Raw genomic sequence first — 17,230 nt, forward strand, 5'->3', positions numbered from 1 at the left:
TGCTTCGATTTCAGGAGCAGTTTGTGATCTACAGGGAGCATAAGGTGGTTCATCCTGACTTGACGTTCTTTTAGTGTCTTGAAAAGGAATGTGCTGTTTTAAACAAAATAGAAGAGGTATTATGAACATTGTAAATGTGTCCATGATATTCAACAATACAGCAGCATACACAAGAAGCAAGGCTGTCCACTAGAAATGCCCGGGAGCCACAGGCGACTAACTTTGGCCTTTAGGTGACTGGAAAAAAATTCTTTTTTTCATATAAGCTTAAGTGTTGAGCATTCAGGATTCCATGGTTAAGAACTTTTGGGCTCCTCATTATTTTTCTTCGACCACAGCTATGAGAAACATCTCCTTTTATATAAACAGTGTACATAGTAGTAGTCTAGGAGGAGGAGTTATTTAAAATGAATGGAGGTAAAAGAACTTATTTTGTTTTTCACATTTGTACAGATTCATTTATATATTACATACCATTTTCTTTTTCTTTAGATGTTTTGGTAAATCCCCATTTTCCTTTTTGTGGACTTTAGAAACTGGCGAGTAGCTGCACCCTTCTCAACAGATGCCCACTCATGACAGAATTGTCGGGTGAGTACTCGTTTTTGATAGTCGATCTTTCCTATTTCAGTCGCTCGTCCACCACTCTAAATTTACTTGTATTGCTTGAGGACTATTAGCAATAGTCCTTGAGTAGCGAAATTGGCACAATTGAGAGTGACGCTTTCTTTCGTTTTATTCCCAAATAAATATTTCTTCCATTTGCATATACTAACTTTACTATTGCCTTTTCTGTTCGTCTAGTAGGGTGATACTAAAACAATTAGACCCTTTGCCCTCAAGGGCCACGCGTCAATAGCCCATTCAGCTTCACCTCATGGGCTATTGACCCATTGCCCACAAGGGCTACGGATCTAATTGTTAAAGAAAAGGGCATTTCAAATTTTATTGCTTTACGAGGAACTTAGATCTTAGTAGTTCTAAGTGAAGTGCGTGGTTGTGGGTGCCTGAGGCTGGGAATAGACCAAATGACTTTGGATTTCTATTATTATTTGACTGAGAAAGCTACTCTGTTGTGATTGGCTTATTAGAGCAGGCCAATAGTTATCCTTCTTAATTTGCACTGCTGCAGTACAAATTAACGTACACACATTTGCAATGTTCTCAGTCATATGATATATGTGTAATGGTATGAAGGCTCAAGCGATTTACACTACGAGTGATATTTGAAAATTCCTTCAAATTGCACTCGCTTAAAGGCTCATGCAATTTTGAGAGAGTTTTCAAATATTACTTGTAGTGTAAATCCTTAATTACACTCGCATTCTTACGATTACCTGATACACTAATTTTAGTTCAGAGTGCTGTGCAGATTTGAACTGCTTGGTTGCATGAATCACATCAGCTGACCAATTCATATCATTCAACAACTTTTCTGCATAAATATAGTAAGGCAGACATACAAGTCACTTCTTTTCATCAACATAATTTATTTTTTCCCATAAAATTATTTTTTAAATTCTCTGCAATAATCTTGTAACTATGACCCTTATTCTAGATCATGTAGGGGCTGCATGTCATCTAGTTTGTTAAGTTTAAAATTTTACACGACTCTAATATTTAGCAATGCTTCCTGGTTTTTAGTCAGGTAAATAAAATTAATGGTTTGTTTTGTTTATCTGCTTAGAGGAATAGTGACGTCCCTGTCCTACTTAATAAGAACCAAATTAAGGCTGTGAGAAAAGTGATATTAGGCCTCTACCAAATGGAGCACCACAAGGGCACCAGGTCAGTCTCTCTGCTGCTGTGGCTTGGGCAGCAAGGGAGACTAGACTACATCATCCTGATCAGCAAACATTAGAGCTCAACCTCAAACTTGACGGAAGGCCATTTTTTGGTAGGTGACAATTTTTTGACTGGATACAGGTTTTATTGTAAGGGGTGTAAACATTTAACATTAGTTTTCTCAGGTGACTTAACATTTTCTTATTGCTATATTACACTTACACAGTTGGGATCACTGAGAGATAAATGTTTAACAACTGGTGTTTGTTTGTACTGTTTATGTTAAATAAACAAGTAGCTATGTTATATTATCAGTGGTGGATCTAGGGGAGGAGCCCGGGCGACCCGGGCCTCCCCCCTTGTTTTGGGTGAAAAAAGAAGAAATGACTGAAGGAAGAAAAGCCGGCAGGGCAAGTAAAACTAAACAGGGCTCTCCCCTTAGCTCAAAGTCTGGATTTGCCACTGATTATTAGAAACCAGTGAACTGCTTTTTTGTCCGGTTGACTTTTGAAAATGAACGATTTATTCCATAAACGCAACAAAATTTATAACAATATTCATCTGCTCTTTGACCCGAACGTCCAGCTCACGTTTCTTCGTTTACAACATGTCATCACTCAGACCTAGTCTCCACTCGGTAAATAGGCAACGCGCCTTACACAAAATGAACACAAAATTTCAGTTCGGAACAACTTTATGTTGACTTTAAGTTAAAATTCTGGTCTAATTATATAAAATTAAATTACTCTTTATTGTAAACGTTCAACATGTGCTTCTGTGTTTCTATAGGGAGGCAACAAGTCATGATTGGCATTGTCCCAATCAATGTCCATCATGCTTCCAGCAAAAGTTCCAAGAGCGTCTATCCCATAGCAATTGCTAATTGCAAGGAAAACAGGTAAAGCATTTTAGGCTTCAAGGCCATTTTTAACCCATTCAACAGCATATTTAGGTATACTGGATTCTATTACATGTACCTGACCAGGCTTTTAGCCTGATTGGTGTCTAGGCATCCTGTGGATGGCCACCTTGTCAAGAAAATTGTTTAATTTTTCGTATGTTGCCTTAGACACTTTTCATTTGAGCAGACCTTGTGGCACATTGTGGACGCCCACTTGTCAAATCCTGGCTTAAAGCCCGCAGCTGCCAATATTATTGTGCAAATGCTCATAAGCAAAGTACAATACTTTAGTTATTGATCTGTAATTTGAAATATCTTGCCTTTTTTTGAGGAAAAATGTTGAGGTACTAATTAGAGATCTTAATGCCCAGAAGAATGCCATCAAAAAAAATGGACTTACTGTTGATGGAAGGCATTTTCAAGTTAAATTTACAGGTGATTAAGTCATTCCTATACTCTGTCTTTTTTTTTTTTTTTTTTTTTTTAACGCGGGTACCTAGTATACATTTGTTAAAGTTTTCATTAATATTTATTAAGTGGAAAGTGCTGTACTTGTACACAAGTCAATATCCACTATGAATATTGATTGTAATCAATGTTGTGACTGGTGGATTTAGTGGAGAGGACTTTAAATGATTGGCTCATGTACCTGTCTGATTACAGGTGTTCGATTACAGCCAACTGTCTGATTACACTATCTGATTACATCTTTGAAGATTAATTGGAACAAAATACAGTGGCAGTTTATGCACCAATCACATTTGGGGAAATTGTAATTGTTATGGTTATTTTTGAAATCACTACTTTAAAAACTGGTGCTATCATTAATAATAAGTTAAAAGTACACCTAAAATTGGGTTGTTGCCAAAAACAATCCTCAGGCAAGAAGATGTTCAGTAATGTTTCAGTACTTGGCAACAGTTTTTTTGATGACCATGCTGCAGTAATATTATCAAACTGATAACCTAATAAAGAAATTTTAATCTTTACTCTTTGTTTTTTTATGACAGTTACTCTTGATTACAAAGCTTTGATTATGCTCCTAAAGTGAAAAGATGATGATGTCGATGAAAATGTAGATGGACTTTGTGGAAGGGGGTTAGACACTGAATGTTGTGTTTACTGCAAAGTTATCCGGGTAGGTTATCATATGATTGTAACTGCCTTAGGACTGACTCTATAATTAAATAAGACACCAATCATATACAAGTCATTTGACAATGGTGTCATTTAATTATTTTGAAGTTTAAATATTTTTTAAGTTTCTGCATTGAATACCTTGACCAGCAGCCAGCTATCCAGAGCCAAATATTTCAATACAAAGTACAGTACACTGGAACTTGGTTATTTAGGTGCTCTGACACATGTTTATATTTTAGCACACAGACTTATATATCTATGTGTTAGTTAAAACTGAAGAACCTTACACTCATTCAAACAATCAGTGTCTTGTCCTAGAATATTTCAAATTTTTCTTCAATCTTTCACAAGAGAAGTAGTCTAAAATATCTTTGTATTGCCTGGCATCGACATTAAGTGGGCTACAAATGTAATGCAGTGGAAAATGTGCATTTACTAAGTTTATTGGAACAAACAAAACTGTCAGTATCATTTATCCACAGAGTGGGGTTCTATTATTTTAATAGGCTCATTAAACCCTTTCCCTGCTGTATCACCTATGTCAAAACTGTATTACATTTATATGTACATCTTTTTGCAGGGATGTGCATGTCCAGGGGTCCCAAAAGGGGAAGCTTGTGCTGAATGCTTCCTTAAGAGCAAGGCAAATATAGAAGGGTGAGTTGATTTGAATAGTATTTCTTTTTCTACTAAAATTGAAAGAAAGAAAAGCTTTACTTGCAGGAGGCTGTAAAATTACTGCAATTGTTGATCACTGCGTATTATCTATACAAAATGCACATGTACATGTATGTTGCATTTTGATTTTAGTGTTTTTGTGGTTACTGGCTTTTAGCCAGTCACCAATATGCCATCAGGTGCATTTACTCGGCAAATACATGTAAGTCCATGACTTTTCGGAAGCTTTCAGAACAATGAATCTCATGAAGTGAGACTGAAAACACTTCGAGATTTAATAACTGTTTTTCGGTTTTCACCCTTTAAACAGGAGTTTAAATGAAAACAACTTCTTTTTACAGCTTTGAATTGTTTATCCTTTCTTTGGATATCACAGTTTAAGTAAAACAATTTTGAGTTAAGTGTTGAATTTAGCTGACATGGCACTACAAACCTCTAAGATCTCTCACCGCTGCCTGCTATGAAGTCAAAACATAGGACATTCGAGACTCATTTTCTCACGCTCTTCAACATGATGCGACATCGTTTGGATAATCACATTATGGTGGCCAGTAGCCACAATGTTTTCTCAGTTTTCCATCTTTCTTTTTCATGTAACCAGTCACGGCTTTCACCGAATGTGCCAAAAAATATGGCCAGATTTACTTTGAAAAATTGGCATTTCCGTGAATAAAACTGCATGCCTTTAACTTGGAAAAAGTTGTCAGACTGTATAAGAAATTATAATTTAACTTTACACTTTTTTTCTATTTTTTGCAGTTGGAAAGGGCTAAGAGATGACTTGCTCTTTCTTCTTGAAGAGGACCTTTGTGATGTCAACCTATGTGCTCTGCACTGTGAGCTTAGAAACACTGAGCAGTTGTTAAGTTCCCTGGGCATGTTTGCTTATGAGTGTGGGAGCCTTAAGGACTGCAATACTGTTTTAGCCGAGTATGGACCAGACAGCATGAATGGGAGAAACAGAATCCTAGTTAAGGCAAAGGCTGGTCAGGAGAGTGGCATTGAGCGCCACAACATTCAAGTAGTATCATTCTCAGGTATGCATTGTATTTATCTTTATCCTTGATGAAAATCAGATCTTACAGTGTATGTTATGCCTAATGAGTTCATTATTTACTAACTGAGCAGAGTTTACAAATCTCTTCCAAAACACCTTTTATATAATTTACATGCTGGTTTTTAATGTTTGGTGCCTTATTTTCAGTTGTACTGTACTGTAATGGTATTATACATCAACTAATTAAAACTATCTAATATGCCAACCATTAGTAGATGGTAAATATGCATCATAACAAAATTTATTTGGTTTGTAGGGTCAACAGAACGCAGGTTTCTAGAGAATATAGAAGACATTGTCAGCCGATCACTTCCATTGCAGAAACTTAAACTATTTTTCAGTAACAAAGATGTTGCGGAAACATACCTGTTAAATCAGGTAACATTCTGCGAGGAGATGATTCAGGTACTGTAGAAATACTTTAGAAGAGAGTAATTTGTACTATTAAAGTTTTGTTTAGAAAGTTGACGATATCTGTGAAATACAACTACTGTAATAGGAAAAATGGTGTACTACCAGTATGCCATCCTTCTGGTTCATCCAGGTTGAAGTCCTGGCATCACATGATTTACTGGCTTTTTTCATAGACGGTCATAGACGGTCATAGGCAAATGTTATATATCCTTTCTGGTTCATCCAGGTTGAAGTCCTGGCATCACTGCATGCCTGAGTATTTCTGGGATATATAACATGATTTACCGGTATTTTTAGCGATGTTCATAGACAGTTAATAGGCAAATGTTATATATCCTTTCTGGTTCATCCAGGTTGATATCCTGGCATCACTGTATGCCCGAGTATTTCTGGGATATATAACATGATTTACCGGTATTTTTAGCGATGTTCATAGACGGTTAATAGGCAAATGTTATATATCCTTTCTGGTTCATCCAGGTTGAAATCCTGGCATCACTGTATGCCCGAGTATTTCTGGGATATATAACATGATTTACTGGTATTTTTAGCGATGTTCACAGACGGTTAATAGGCAAATGTTATATATCCTTTCTGGTTCATCCAGGTTGAAATCCTGGCATCACTGTATGCCCGAGTATTTCTGGGATATATAACATGACTTACCGGTATTTTTAGCGATGTTCATAGACAGTTAATAGGCAAATGTTATATATCCTTTCTGGTTCATCCAGGTTGAAGTCCTGGCATCACTGCATGCCTGAGTATTTCTGGGATATATAACATGATTTACCGGTATTTTTAGCGATGTTCATAGACAGTTAATAGGCAAATGTTATATATCCTTTCTGGTTCACCCAGGTTGAAATCCTGGCATCACTGTTTGCCTGAGTATTTCTGGGATATATAACATGACTTACCGGTATTTTTAGCGATGTTCATAGACAGTTAATAGGCAAATGTTATATATCCTTTCTGGTTCATCCAGGTTGAAATCCTGGCATCACTGTATGCCTGAGCACTTCTGGGATATCCAACAAATCATTGCCAAAAATATGCAGAAGATGAGACTAGGTGAGTGCTTTGCATTATACATATTTTTGTTACACCCTTACAGGTTGCAGTCTTCATTCATGATTTGTTGATCATTAGTATTATTATAAGATGATATATAACAATGATTACTTTTTACAGTGTCTGTTATTCATAGTTTTTTAATCATTTATTATTATTTTGAAATAATTGCCAAGCACTGTAGCATTCTGGATTATTGTGTGTGATTTGTTACAGTACTACGCCCAATTGAGGGATTCAGGGAGGTTTTTAAGAGATTGGGGAACACACTCAGAGACAATCGACATCACAAATACGGGTAAGCCAATTAATTTTATTAATTAATGAGAGTGATCATGGCAGCTTCAATACTTGTAGGGTGCCTTGCAATTGACAAAATTTTCACCAAATTCACAAACAGAACCCAGGGGTATTAAAATTTCCTGGCTATGTTTCCAGAAAATGCAACCCTGAAATAAAAAAAGTCTGTCAAAGCTTTGAATATGCCAGCTCTTAGAGCAAACCTTAGGGATTAATGTGTATTCAGAATTAATTTCACACAATTTAGCTTTTACCTTTCAAGGTTCACTTCTTTTACTGAAATTTCTTGATACCAGGTGTTAAATTCTCTAAAAAGCTGTTTTTACTTGCCACTTGAATATTCTAGAAATTCAAATTGAAAGTTGCTGGACTGGCATTAGCATCAGTGACCAAGTATTAAATGATTGTTTGGCTCATTATGTAGCTCTTGCTATAACTTGGTGATTTAAACACCACTCAGACATGATAATTGGTTGGAATTAGACTACACTTTGCATGGCAACATTTTTCCCTCTTGTTTTTGATTGATTTTGATTTTTTGCATGTTGAAGTTAGTGCTTTACCATGACTTGAGTTGACCCATACACCATCACTTTAACTTCGTTTGATACGAAAACAGTTGTTTGATGCAACATCTACTCAACAAAAAGGACTGTTGAACAAATACGTGTTTTGACTGAGTTTTAGTATGTTGTGAAATATCCCACTTAAATACCTGATTCACCAGCCCACGTTCCCTTAAAATCTCAAGTTTGTATTTTCAATAATTATACTCCTCATCAATGTTAGCTAGAGGTATATTAATAGCCATCTTATGCACCTTATCAAACTTACATGAAGTACTTTCATTTTTAGTGAGGGACGTGGATGTGTTTTATTACATCACTTCTTTTAATCATCGTTAGAAAAAGTAAACGAGAAAAGAGCTTTAAAATCCTCTTGAAGTTACTTCATTAATCCTTTCCATTTTGTTAGTTTTGCTTCAGCAGGAGTTATGTTCGAAACTGGAATCGTGGACAAGCAAGCAAAAAGAAGTTGTTTCCAAGCTGGCTATTCTTCAGAAACAAAAACATTATCCCGACGAAATCCAAGATTATGTTGCTGACTATCAGCTTCATGCCTACAGAACTGTAAGTAATCGGTTGTAATAGACTATTTTCGAAAAGGCTTAGAGGACACAAACAAAGGAAATTGGATGACATGTTTATTTATTTATTTCTTTTGTTTGTGTCCTCACTATCAAGCTTAAATTTTAATGTGTTGAAACTGAACTATTGCCTGCACATCAGCTACATTAAGCGATTTTAAAATTATATGTACTTTACACTCCAATATGCTGTACCTTCAAAAGTTATAAACTGTAACCATAAAATTGTCTTTGTATTACTGTATCTTATATGCAGAAACACATGTGTAATTTCTAAGAGGCAGTGGTACCCTGTAATAGTCACTAGTTCTTGAGGAATGTTGGGTTGCACAGAAGTTAGCAGTTCGAAATATATTGGCGCAAATAGCTATTATTGGTCGAGTGTGAGGCACAGAATATGGCCAAGAAAACCCTTCTTTATATCTGAGGAGAAGAATATTTGAATATTAGAAAGTTCCTCACTTGATGAAAAAAATACGATTTTTAATTTCAAGTCTCTACTGTAGGTCAACTTGCTATGCACAGCTTAGCGTTTGAACGTTGTCTTGGATACGAAGAATCGCACTGTCAGTTTTCCATAGCTTCCATTTCTTCTAAACATATTAGGCCACAAGATAAGCTCCAATTCTCGAGTCAATCTTCCCTCTCCGACTGATACAACCATTTCAGAACGACTTGTAGGTGTCTGACGCACGGCCGGCGAACCAGTAAAGCGCGAAAAAGCCCTTTGCTTGGCTGCCTCGACAGCTGCTTCCGTACTTGTGAAGTGTTGAAAATTCACTTGCACTCCATGTCTGAATGCTGCCGATGACTGTAGCTCAGCAACGTCTTGTTCAGCTGGAGCATTTGTGAGCATGTCCAGATTATAAATTATGTAAGAAAATCGTCGGGTGCTTTTTTGAAATATCGGATGTTTGAAGTGCTTGGCATCTCGCACTTGGTGAAGTTGTGGATTTCCCAGCTTGAATAGCAGATGTTGGAAATGAGCCTTCTTTGCGTGCATTTCATGCAACTGTTGCCATCCAGCTAAAAGATCGAAAAAGAGGATATTAATTTCATACACATTTTAAGTTAAAGTACTTCTTAGTCGGCCTTTGGAATAACAACTCTTTCCAGTAAATAATTTCGCTTGGAGGTTTGTGGTTAATGTATTCCTTACTCAGGTCTACCGAACGGCACACTTGCCTAATGCGTTGTGCTTCATTCTACAGAGCGTTGTCCACACGTTCTACGTAATTGGACCGAAAATGGACATGCATTCCACAATCGCCTTTAAGTCTTACCTTTACCGTTACGATGTAAAGAACCTGAGATTTGCTCGAGTAGTGCAAGCCACGTTTTGTAAGAAGCGAATTGCTCGGCACTCTCAAGCTGTTTTCCTGCAGGCACACTTACGAGGGGAAGGCCTCGGGAGTCTTTAAACAATCCGCCGTTGAATTCGGACCCAGGATGGCTTTTGTCGTGGTGTTTCTTAGCGGATGATCCTGTCTTGAAGTTCTTATGACAAGTTCGGCAGCTGACCGTAAACGCCATGATCAAGTTGTGATGGGCGAATAAAGACTGCGATTGTTTTATTGTTTGATGAGACACGAACCCCAGGCTCACGCGCACTTTTAGTTAGCATTTGAAACTGTAGACATGACAACATGCATGAAATGCTTTTTTGACGTTCAGTTTATTATAAATATAATCTATTCACAACGCTACACTAAAAACAGTTTTTGGCATTTTGATTTTCTAGCAAGAGTTTGTGAGCTGTTGTTCAGTTGAATTGCCAGCGTTAACTACGGAGGGATAAATAGCATACAATTCTGCATACAATTAGCAATGTATCACTTAACAAACACTCCTTTACAACAATTCTAGCTCCTTATTATTCAAATCAATAAAGTAATTAATAACGCAACACGTTTTAGATTTCTTTCCAAGCTTTCTCTTCTTGTTAGACATTGCTTTTTTCGTTTGGAACACGATTACTAAGCGGTTACTGTAAACTGGAACTTCCAAATCAGTAGTAAGAAAAAAAGAAGAAGTAGTATCAAAACCGCAGTACAACAAAAGAAACCTGTGAAGGTCCTGCTGACTCGGCAGAAAACCCTGTATAAGAGCAAGCCGATTGCTTACAAGTTGAAAGCTCCGATTCAGTTATTACTCGATTTCGTATCAATCAAAGCGATATTTCTAAACACAACAGTATAAAGCGTTTCATCAAGTTCTAAATTGCTTTACGTGTCTGTCGAACCTATTCCAAACCGGAAACACTAGAGAAAAGCGACTTGCCACAAATAGAACATGCGAAGTTATTACCGAATTGCAAAGGTCTACTTCGACGATTTCCCGTTTTATCCTGGTCAATTATCAAACTGTTCACATATATCGCCAGCTGATGGTCTCGGTGATGGGCTAGTGCGGAGACAAGATCGATAAATGTTAACAAACATCGAGGGGAAGTTTTGATGCTTGTAGTTTAAGCTTCTAATCATGTATCCCAATGAATAAACGTCTGATTTGTTACTCTGCTTGCCATTCACTTGTCCAAGTTCAGGTGCAAGATGTCTGAACTTGCGAGTATCAGCTGGCTTCTTGTATATCTTGGGGCTGTTTTGGTCTGTAGCTTTCCCAAAGTCTAGGAGAACAGCTTCGGCCTCGAACAAGTTGCATCCATCCAGCACTACGTTGTTTGACTTAATGTCGTTGTGGAGGACTTTAACTTTGTTGTGGAGATATCGTATTCCACTGCACAGTCCGCTTAAAAGGTTCGTCCAGTTGATTGTGGTAGTTTGTGCAGGGATATCACATAAGTTGGTGCGATCGCCATTAACGCTGTAGAAACTGGTGACGATATCCAGTCTATTTTGTCGCTCCATTACACCGATTAAACAAACTATGTTCGGATGACTAAGTTTCGCGATCATCCTCGCCTCATTCTTACTTGCGACGTAGTCATCCTGTTTTTTAAGAACAACTGTCCGTGCTCCGTATTTTGCTGGGGTACAAACTCCAAAACACCCTCGTCCAATCTCGGTCGGTAACTGCTTTAATGCGCTGTCTTCTATTTCGGGCAAATTCCGCATTTCTGCTTCCTTCCACTTCGAAAAGAAATACAATGCATGTTTGTGGTAGCGTTCTGCCGTTTCATTAGGGCCGTTCGTTTCTTTAGATTTCTCCTGGTGCTCTGCTGTGGCTTCTTCAGACTCTTCCTCGGGTCCTGATTGAGGCAATTGGACTGCTGCTAGACGAGTGTTGCGGCTTCTTCGTTTTGCGCTCTCTTGTTTTTCCTTCTTTCGTTTCCTGCGTTTGTCCGAGCTCCTCCGACTCCTCAATAATTTAGAGGACTCCATTTCGATGCGCCATGAGTAACTGCGCCGGCGGATCAAAGCCAACGATTTCATTACCAGCATACTTTGCGTCCCTATTGGCCATGTTGCGTGCGTACAATTTCAGGCCCAGTACACTCGAGCCGTTAGGTGTATATCTAAATATCTCGTAATTTAATTTAATCAATCTCTTCTGGTCAGTTAGTTACGTAAATTACAGAGCTGAATGTGGTACAGATGGAGTTCGGTGCAGTTTGTAGTAATTGAAAACATTATAAGCGGAAATTAAGAAAAAAACGTGCGTGAATCAAATTTTAGGCTGTTCGAAGTAAAAAAAAGCGAGACAAAATTGCATTAAATTAACGAGTTATCTGGTTCCACGGAGCGATTTGTACCAACGAGTTGTAGCTAATCAGAATAAGGTAACCATAGTATTAAAGAAAAACTGGCCGAACACGTATTCTGTTTTGATCAAAAGTAACCTGGTCTCTTCAAAGTGTTAGTAGGACAAAAGCTGCTAATGCACTTTTTGATGAATTTTTCTACTTCAGCCATTACTTTGTACAGTACCTGAGTCATTCTCTGTAGAGGCAGTATTGTGTTTTATCGCTTTATAGCATTTGTTTACCACATGATCAATAATACTCTGTCTGTTTCCTTTTAAGGTCTTTTGTAACTGGCGTGAACTTGCCACGACGATGAGGCACAAAGTATTCGATGATGACATGGAAGAAGAAATCGATGTCTTTGACTTAAAGGTGTGACAAATTTGTTTATTGGTGTGTTTCTCCTATTTCGTGGACGGTTTCTCTTGACGCCTTTGGTAGCATAAGAGAAGTTAAAACGACACTTATTTTTGAAATAGCTGACTGTAATTTATAGTTCTTTTTATGTTGTAGTATACAACTTTTCTTTGTTTCTTCTGCGGATAAACTGGTAAATTAACTAAACTGGTTTTCGTGCCACCTGAAAACCGCTTCGGCAGGTGGGCTCCTTGTTCAATTGTAATTATTATATTCCTCCTTCCACAATGCTAGCTTCGACTGCTTACCGTGTTTGACTACTAGGGTGAGGGGTAAATCTTGCAGTCTACATTGTCATTCAGATGCGCTGACTGTTGGTCTATTCGTTTGTTTTCTTGTTTGCCAACAGTGCAAGGAATGGGGATTTTGCCTGAGAGACCTGTTTGGACTGGGCCTTGGCACTGGCGACTATGGCCACCTAACCGTTGAACATGCCTCAATGTTCCTTCGGAAATTCAGATCCCTTCGTCACTATAGCAACCAAGGTTTCGAGGCCTCGCATAAGCTTCAAAAGCAGATATATAGTAGGGCGACTAATCACGACGGCAGTGGTGAAGCCACCTCATGTAAGTAACAAAAACATTTTTAATACCTAGATTCAGAAACCGAAATATAAATAGTGCAGTAGATCCATTTACAGCTGTAGCTAACCCATGGTGCAACACGGAAGCACCATTATCTGCAAAGAGATATGGTCGCCCAAAAACGATAGTTGTTTAAGTAAGTGGTTTAATAAACGTGATTCCTTTCAATTGAAAACCTTTGGCATCCATGGTGTCTTGGTACTTTTGACACAGAGCGCAAGAATGTTCTTTCTACTGAATACAAACGGATTAAAGAAACCGGTAGTTAACCATTGTTATCTCAAATGTAGGTCATGTAGAATTCGAGAATTAAGAATTACGCATCGTACTGTTTTCTTGTTTCAGTGGACCAAATCTTAACCCATCATTACGCTGAGAAGCTCTTGTTCTTAAGGCTGTGTTTCAGAAATGCTAAAGAATGCGCAAGAAAAGGTAAGAACTGCACTAACGCTTTGTTACATGTTAGCACGTGCTATGTCCCATGCATTGCGACTTTTGTCATAAAGTTGTAGTTCCAGCCGCAATGAAGACAATTGAAAAATGATGAAAATTATGACAAATCAGGATAAGTATAGGAAAAATCGCTTAACGGGGATTTACGACCTGAACAACACAATATAAAAGCTTATAAGGGACTTAAAACGCCACAGTTGAACACACGTGATCAGGCCTCAGTCGTATTGTGTAAAACTAACCCGCTACTCAATGACGATCTTATTGTCCGGGTAGCTGAAATGTAATATATGAACCTCTACTTGAATATTGATTCCGATGCGTTAACCTTTAACACTGTTGTTATTGCTGTTGTTGCTACCTAGGGAAGAAATTTTACTTCCGAGGATGTGGTTGGGCTAACTGCAAAAGTACGAAGAAGTGGAGTGCAGCACACAAGCACTGGGTCGAGGTCGTGGACGAGCTTTTTAGTTTGTTCATGGGCAAAGACCACTTAAGGTACGAGTACACGGAGGATTTGTGCTGCATTGTGGCGGAAGATGGAGATGAAAGGCTTGGGTACGATGCCACCTGTTGGGAGAACGTTTTCAAGCAAAAAATGATCGAACGCAAGTGGCTCGATAATGAAACACCCTGTGCACGGAAGGCAAAAAAGAAGCGTATCGCGAAAAAAACTCGGCGTAAATTGTTCAAGACCCGCAAAGGTAAAAAGAAACCTTCACGTGCTACTGTGGCTTCATCGTCCTCTTCGGGCTCTACACGCACTGAGAAGTCGTCGCCTGTCCCATGCAACAACCGTAAACGTAAAAAGTTAAGATCAAAGACTTCACACATGGCTCCTAAGCGAAAAATGCCGTCATCGACCTCCCCCAACACAAATTCGCAGGAGTCACGAATCCCCACAACTCGCCGGTGTCTATTCGAGTTGTCCAACAGAAAACGGAGGCAAGCGTCATCTTTAGAAACTTCATCTCGCAAGCATAAACCGTCAGCGACGCCACCATCCCACCTGTCTTCAACAACCTTAGCCACTTCACTCTCACCATCAGATTCATGTGGACTCGAGCCACTGACACCTTTGGTTACAACACCACCGGCCACCTCTGCAAACGGGCTGCAATCTTCAACTCCCGTTGTCACTTCACCACCACCTCCTTTACCCAGTGCAATCTCACCGTCATGTTTGAGCAATTCAACGTCTTGTTGCGATGTGTTTTCTGCAAGCTATTCAAGAGAACAACTATTCACGTGTAACCTTCCCCCGGTTGACTGCAGTGTAACCGTGCGGCAAACCATGCTAGTGAGGGTACCTGTGAATTTTATATTCACTGATGTGGCTACACTCGGAAAGCGCCCACCAAACTGCGTAGTTACACAGGCAGTCGCTCTCATGGCGCAAACGAAGAGGGCTGACAATGCAGCATCGAATTCCGTCACCCTAGAAGAGGAAGACAGTGCAGTAGACGTATCTATCGGCAAACTAGGTGTCTTCTCCAGAGCTGGTTTAGGACAGCTTGAATGGCTCGTGGAGGTTGCGTCAATGAGGTACAACGTCCAAGAAGAGAAGAGGTGGGTAATGGAGACCCCAGATAACTTGGACGATCCAACAAGGAACAACATCATGCACTTGCTGAACAAATTTCCTCTCAACCATTTAGTTACAAAAGAGGGGAAATATTCTGTTGATGTACGGGCTTTCAGCAAACTAGCTTTGGAGCGATGCATCGACGATACTATTATTGATGCAGCCATAGCCAGAATGCAGCGCCAGTACAAGTCAAACGAGTCTGTCCTGTGTCTACCGGCGCACACAATAACCTGGCTCGACACTGGCGATAGGAGCTTCATCCACCAGTGTTTTCGAGAACGTTTACAAAATGTAAATCCTGGCTCACTCAAGTCTGTTCTAGTCCGTGTCAACATGAACAATGTCCACTGGGGACTTATGGTGATTGACATTAAAAGCAGAATAGCTTATTTGGACGATGGCTTGATGTGGGCATCCCCAAGTATCTCTTATGTCCATCTGATCCTAAGAGAACTAAACACGAAGTTCCCAGACTGTGCCAATTTTTGTTTAAAAGACTGGCTTGAGGTTAAAACGTTCAAGCGCTTCGGTATGCCCAGGCAACCAACAGATGGGACGATCATCGGAAGCGACAGCTGCGGCATCGGGGTCATTCTCTCGGCCCAAGATTTTATTCGATCGGATCAACCAGAAAGTGTTTCTCTGTCCTGGAGTTTTGACCAAATGACTGTACACAGAAAGGAAGTCATGAGACTCCTCTCCTCTGCGTGATTTTGGGTCACCAATGCCTGGACAATTTTTTAAAACCAAAGAACTTTTCTTAAGGAACCTTATTCAATCGAACTTTTGTTCACGAGCTTGTTGTATTTTGTTGTTGTTGTAATCAAACGAGTTTAACGTAAGAAGCGAAGATTTAATTTCGAGTTTTGCCTCGTTCAGAAGAACATGATAGATATTAATAATTCCATGCAAAGATACTAGAACAAAAGGTTGAAGAGTGTAAACTGCGTATACTTGCTTCGCAGTATTGTCGGAAGAAGGAATTGAGGAAGATGTGTATGCGTTAGGCGAAGGAAGAAGTTGCGTAGAGCCCCTTAAATTGTGCGAATGAACGTGAGCCGTCTTTGTGGAAATTTGATTAACGCAACTGAGTTGCGGCAAAGTTATCGACGTCCTGAACGTCACCTATTGCACTCCTTTGTTCTACTACATGTAAGGTCTATCAAGAGACGTGAGAAACGGAGTAGTGAATTTTGAAGAAGAAATGAAATGCGAAGCCTTAAATGTTTTAAGTTAATAGTATGGAGTGTCCTCGTAATCAAGTCCTAGGTATTTGTAGGTCATAGCTTTCTCAGTACTTTGATAGTTTGCTTTTTTAGCAAGTCGGTTTACTCCGTTGAAGTCGATGACTTGTAGAGAATTTATCGTTCGATCCGAAAATAAGTTGTTTAATCATATTGTGTGTACTATTGATTTAGTTAAAACTTCGACGTAATAACTTTACCCCATATCAATATACTGTTAGCGTTTCTGAGCTCGTTGTGTAATCGACAGTTATAGCATGGTCGAAAATCGTGTTCTGATGTTCTTTTAGGAATAAAATAAGCATTATTTACGGACATGACTTGACTGTTTTTTTTTTTTTGTTTGTTTGTTTTTTTCACAAAACAGTTATTCCAACCGCGCGTATTGGATTAGAGAAAATGAAATCAACTCGGCGCTGAAGGTCGAGTTGGCCATTTAACCGGGAATTACCAGAAACAGGATTTAGATAAATTTTATAATTTTGGGGAAAAAATTCGTCAAACACATGCTATTTTAAGTGCGAGATTTTAGGGGTTATTTTCTCGGGTTGGGGCAAAGGGGCGGGGACTTCTATCTTTCTTTTTACTTTTTTTGCATTCAAACGTCCTCTTTCCCGAAAGAAATTGATAATGAAATGAGTACACTTATTCTTTTTTATGAGAATATTTTTTATGAGAATATCGGGCTGTAGTTTTAAGAATATTTTAAGAATAAACCTGAGATTGAGATTATGAAAAGATTATA

General features: G+C 38.7%; 2 protein-coding genes across 3 annotated transcripts; one reads left to right on the top strand and one right to left on the bottom strand.

Moving 5' to 3' along the window:
• The first annotated feature begins 688 nt into the window (after positions 1 to 688).
• On the top strand, positions 689 to 16,805 carry LOC110052697 (uncharacterized). 2 transcript variants are annotated; one of them, XM_089298998.1, is made up of 13 exons: positions 689 to 1,901; positions 2,575 to 3,121; positions 3,697 to 3,824; positions 4,407 to 4,483; positions 5,264 to 5,541; positions 5,818 to 5,966; positions 6,964 to 7,049; positions 7,266 to 7,347; positions 8,325 to 8,479; positions 12,479 to 12,571; positions 12,966 to 13,182; positions 13,546 to 13,632; positions 14,019 to 16,805. In XM_089298998.1, the coding sequence occupies exons 10-13, from the start codon at positions 12,512 to 12,514 to the stop codon at positions 15,950 to 15,952; spliced, it is 2,298 nt and encodes a 765-aa protein (XP_089155124.1). In that variant the 5' UTR covers positions 689 to 1,901; positions 2,575 to 3,121; positions 3,697 to 3,824; positions 4,407 to 4,483; positions 5,264 to 5,541; positions 5,818 to 5,966; positions 6,964 to 7,049; positions 7,266 to 7,347; positions 8,325 to 8,479; positions 12,479 to 12,511; the 3' UTR covers positions 15,953 to 16,805. The 2 variants fall into 2 exon arrangements, with proteins under 2 accessions (XP_089155124.1, XP_089155122.1); XM_089298996.1 differs by having other exon boundaries at positions 689 to 1,897.
• LOC110052698 (uncharacterized) lies at positions 10,848 to 11,897 on the bottom strand. Its single transcript, XM_020758858.2, has one exon. It carries the CDS (start codon positions 11,895 to 11,897, stop codon positions 10,848 to 10,850), a length of 1,050 nt encoding a protein of 349 aa, XP_020614517.2.
• Positions 16,806 to 17,230: the final 425 nt, after the last annotated feature.

The sequence above is a fragment of the Orbicella faveolata genome, unplaced genomic scaffold, assembly GCF_042242905.1.
Source record: "Orbicella faveolata isolate gen_17 unplaced genomic scaffold, um_ofav_v1 contig_34, whole genome shotgun sequence".
Taxonomy (NCBI): Eukaryota; Metazoa; Cnidaria; class Anthozoa; order Scleractinia; family Merulinidae; genus Orbicella; species Orbicella faveolata.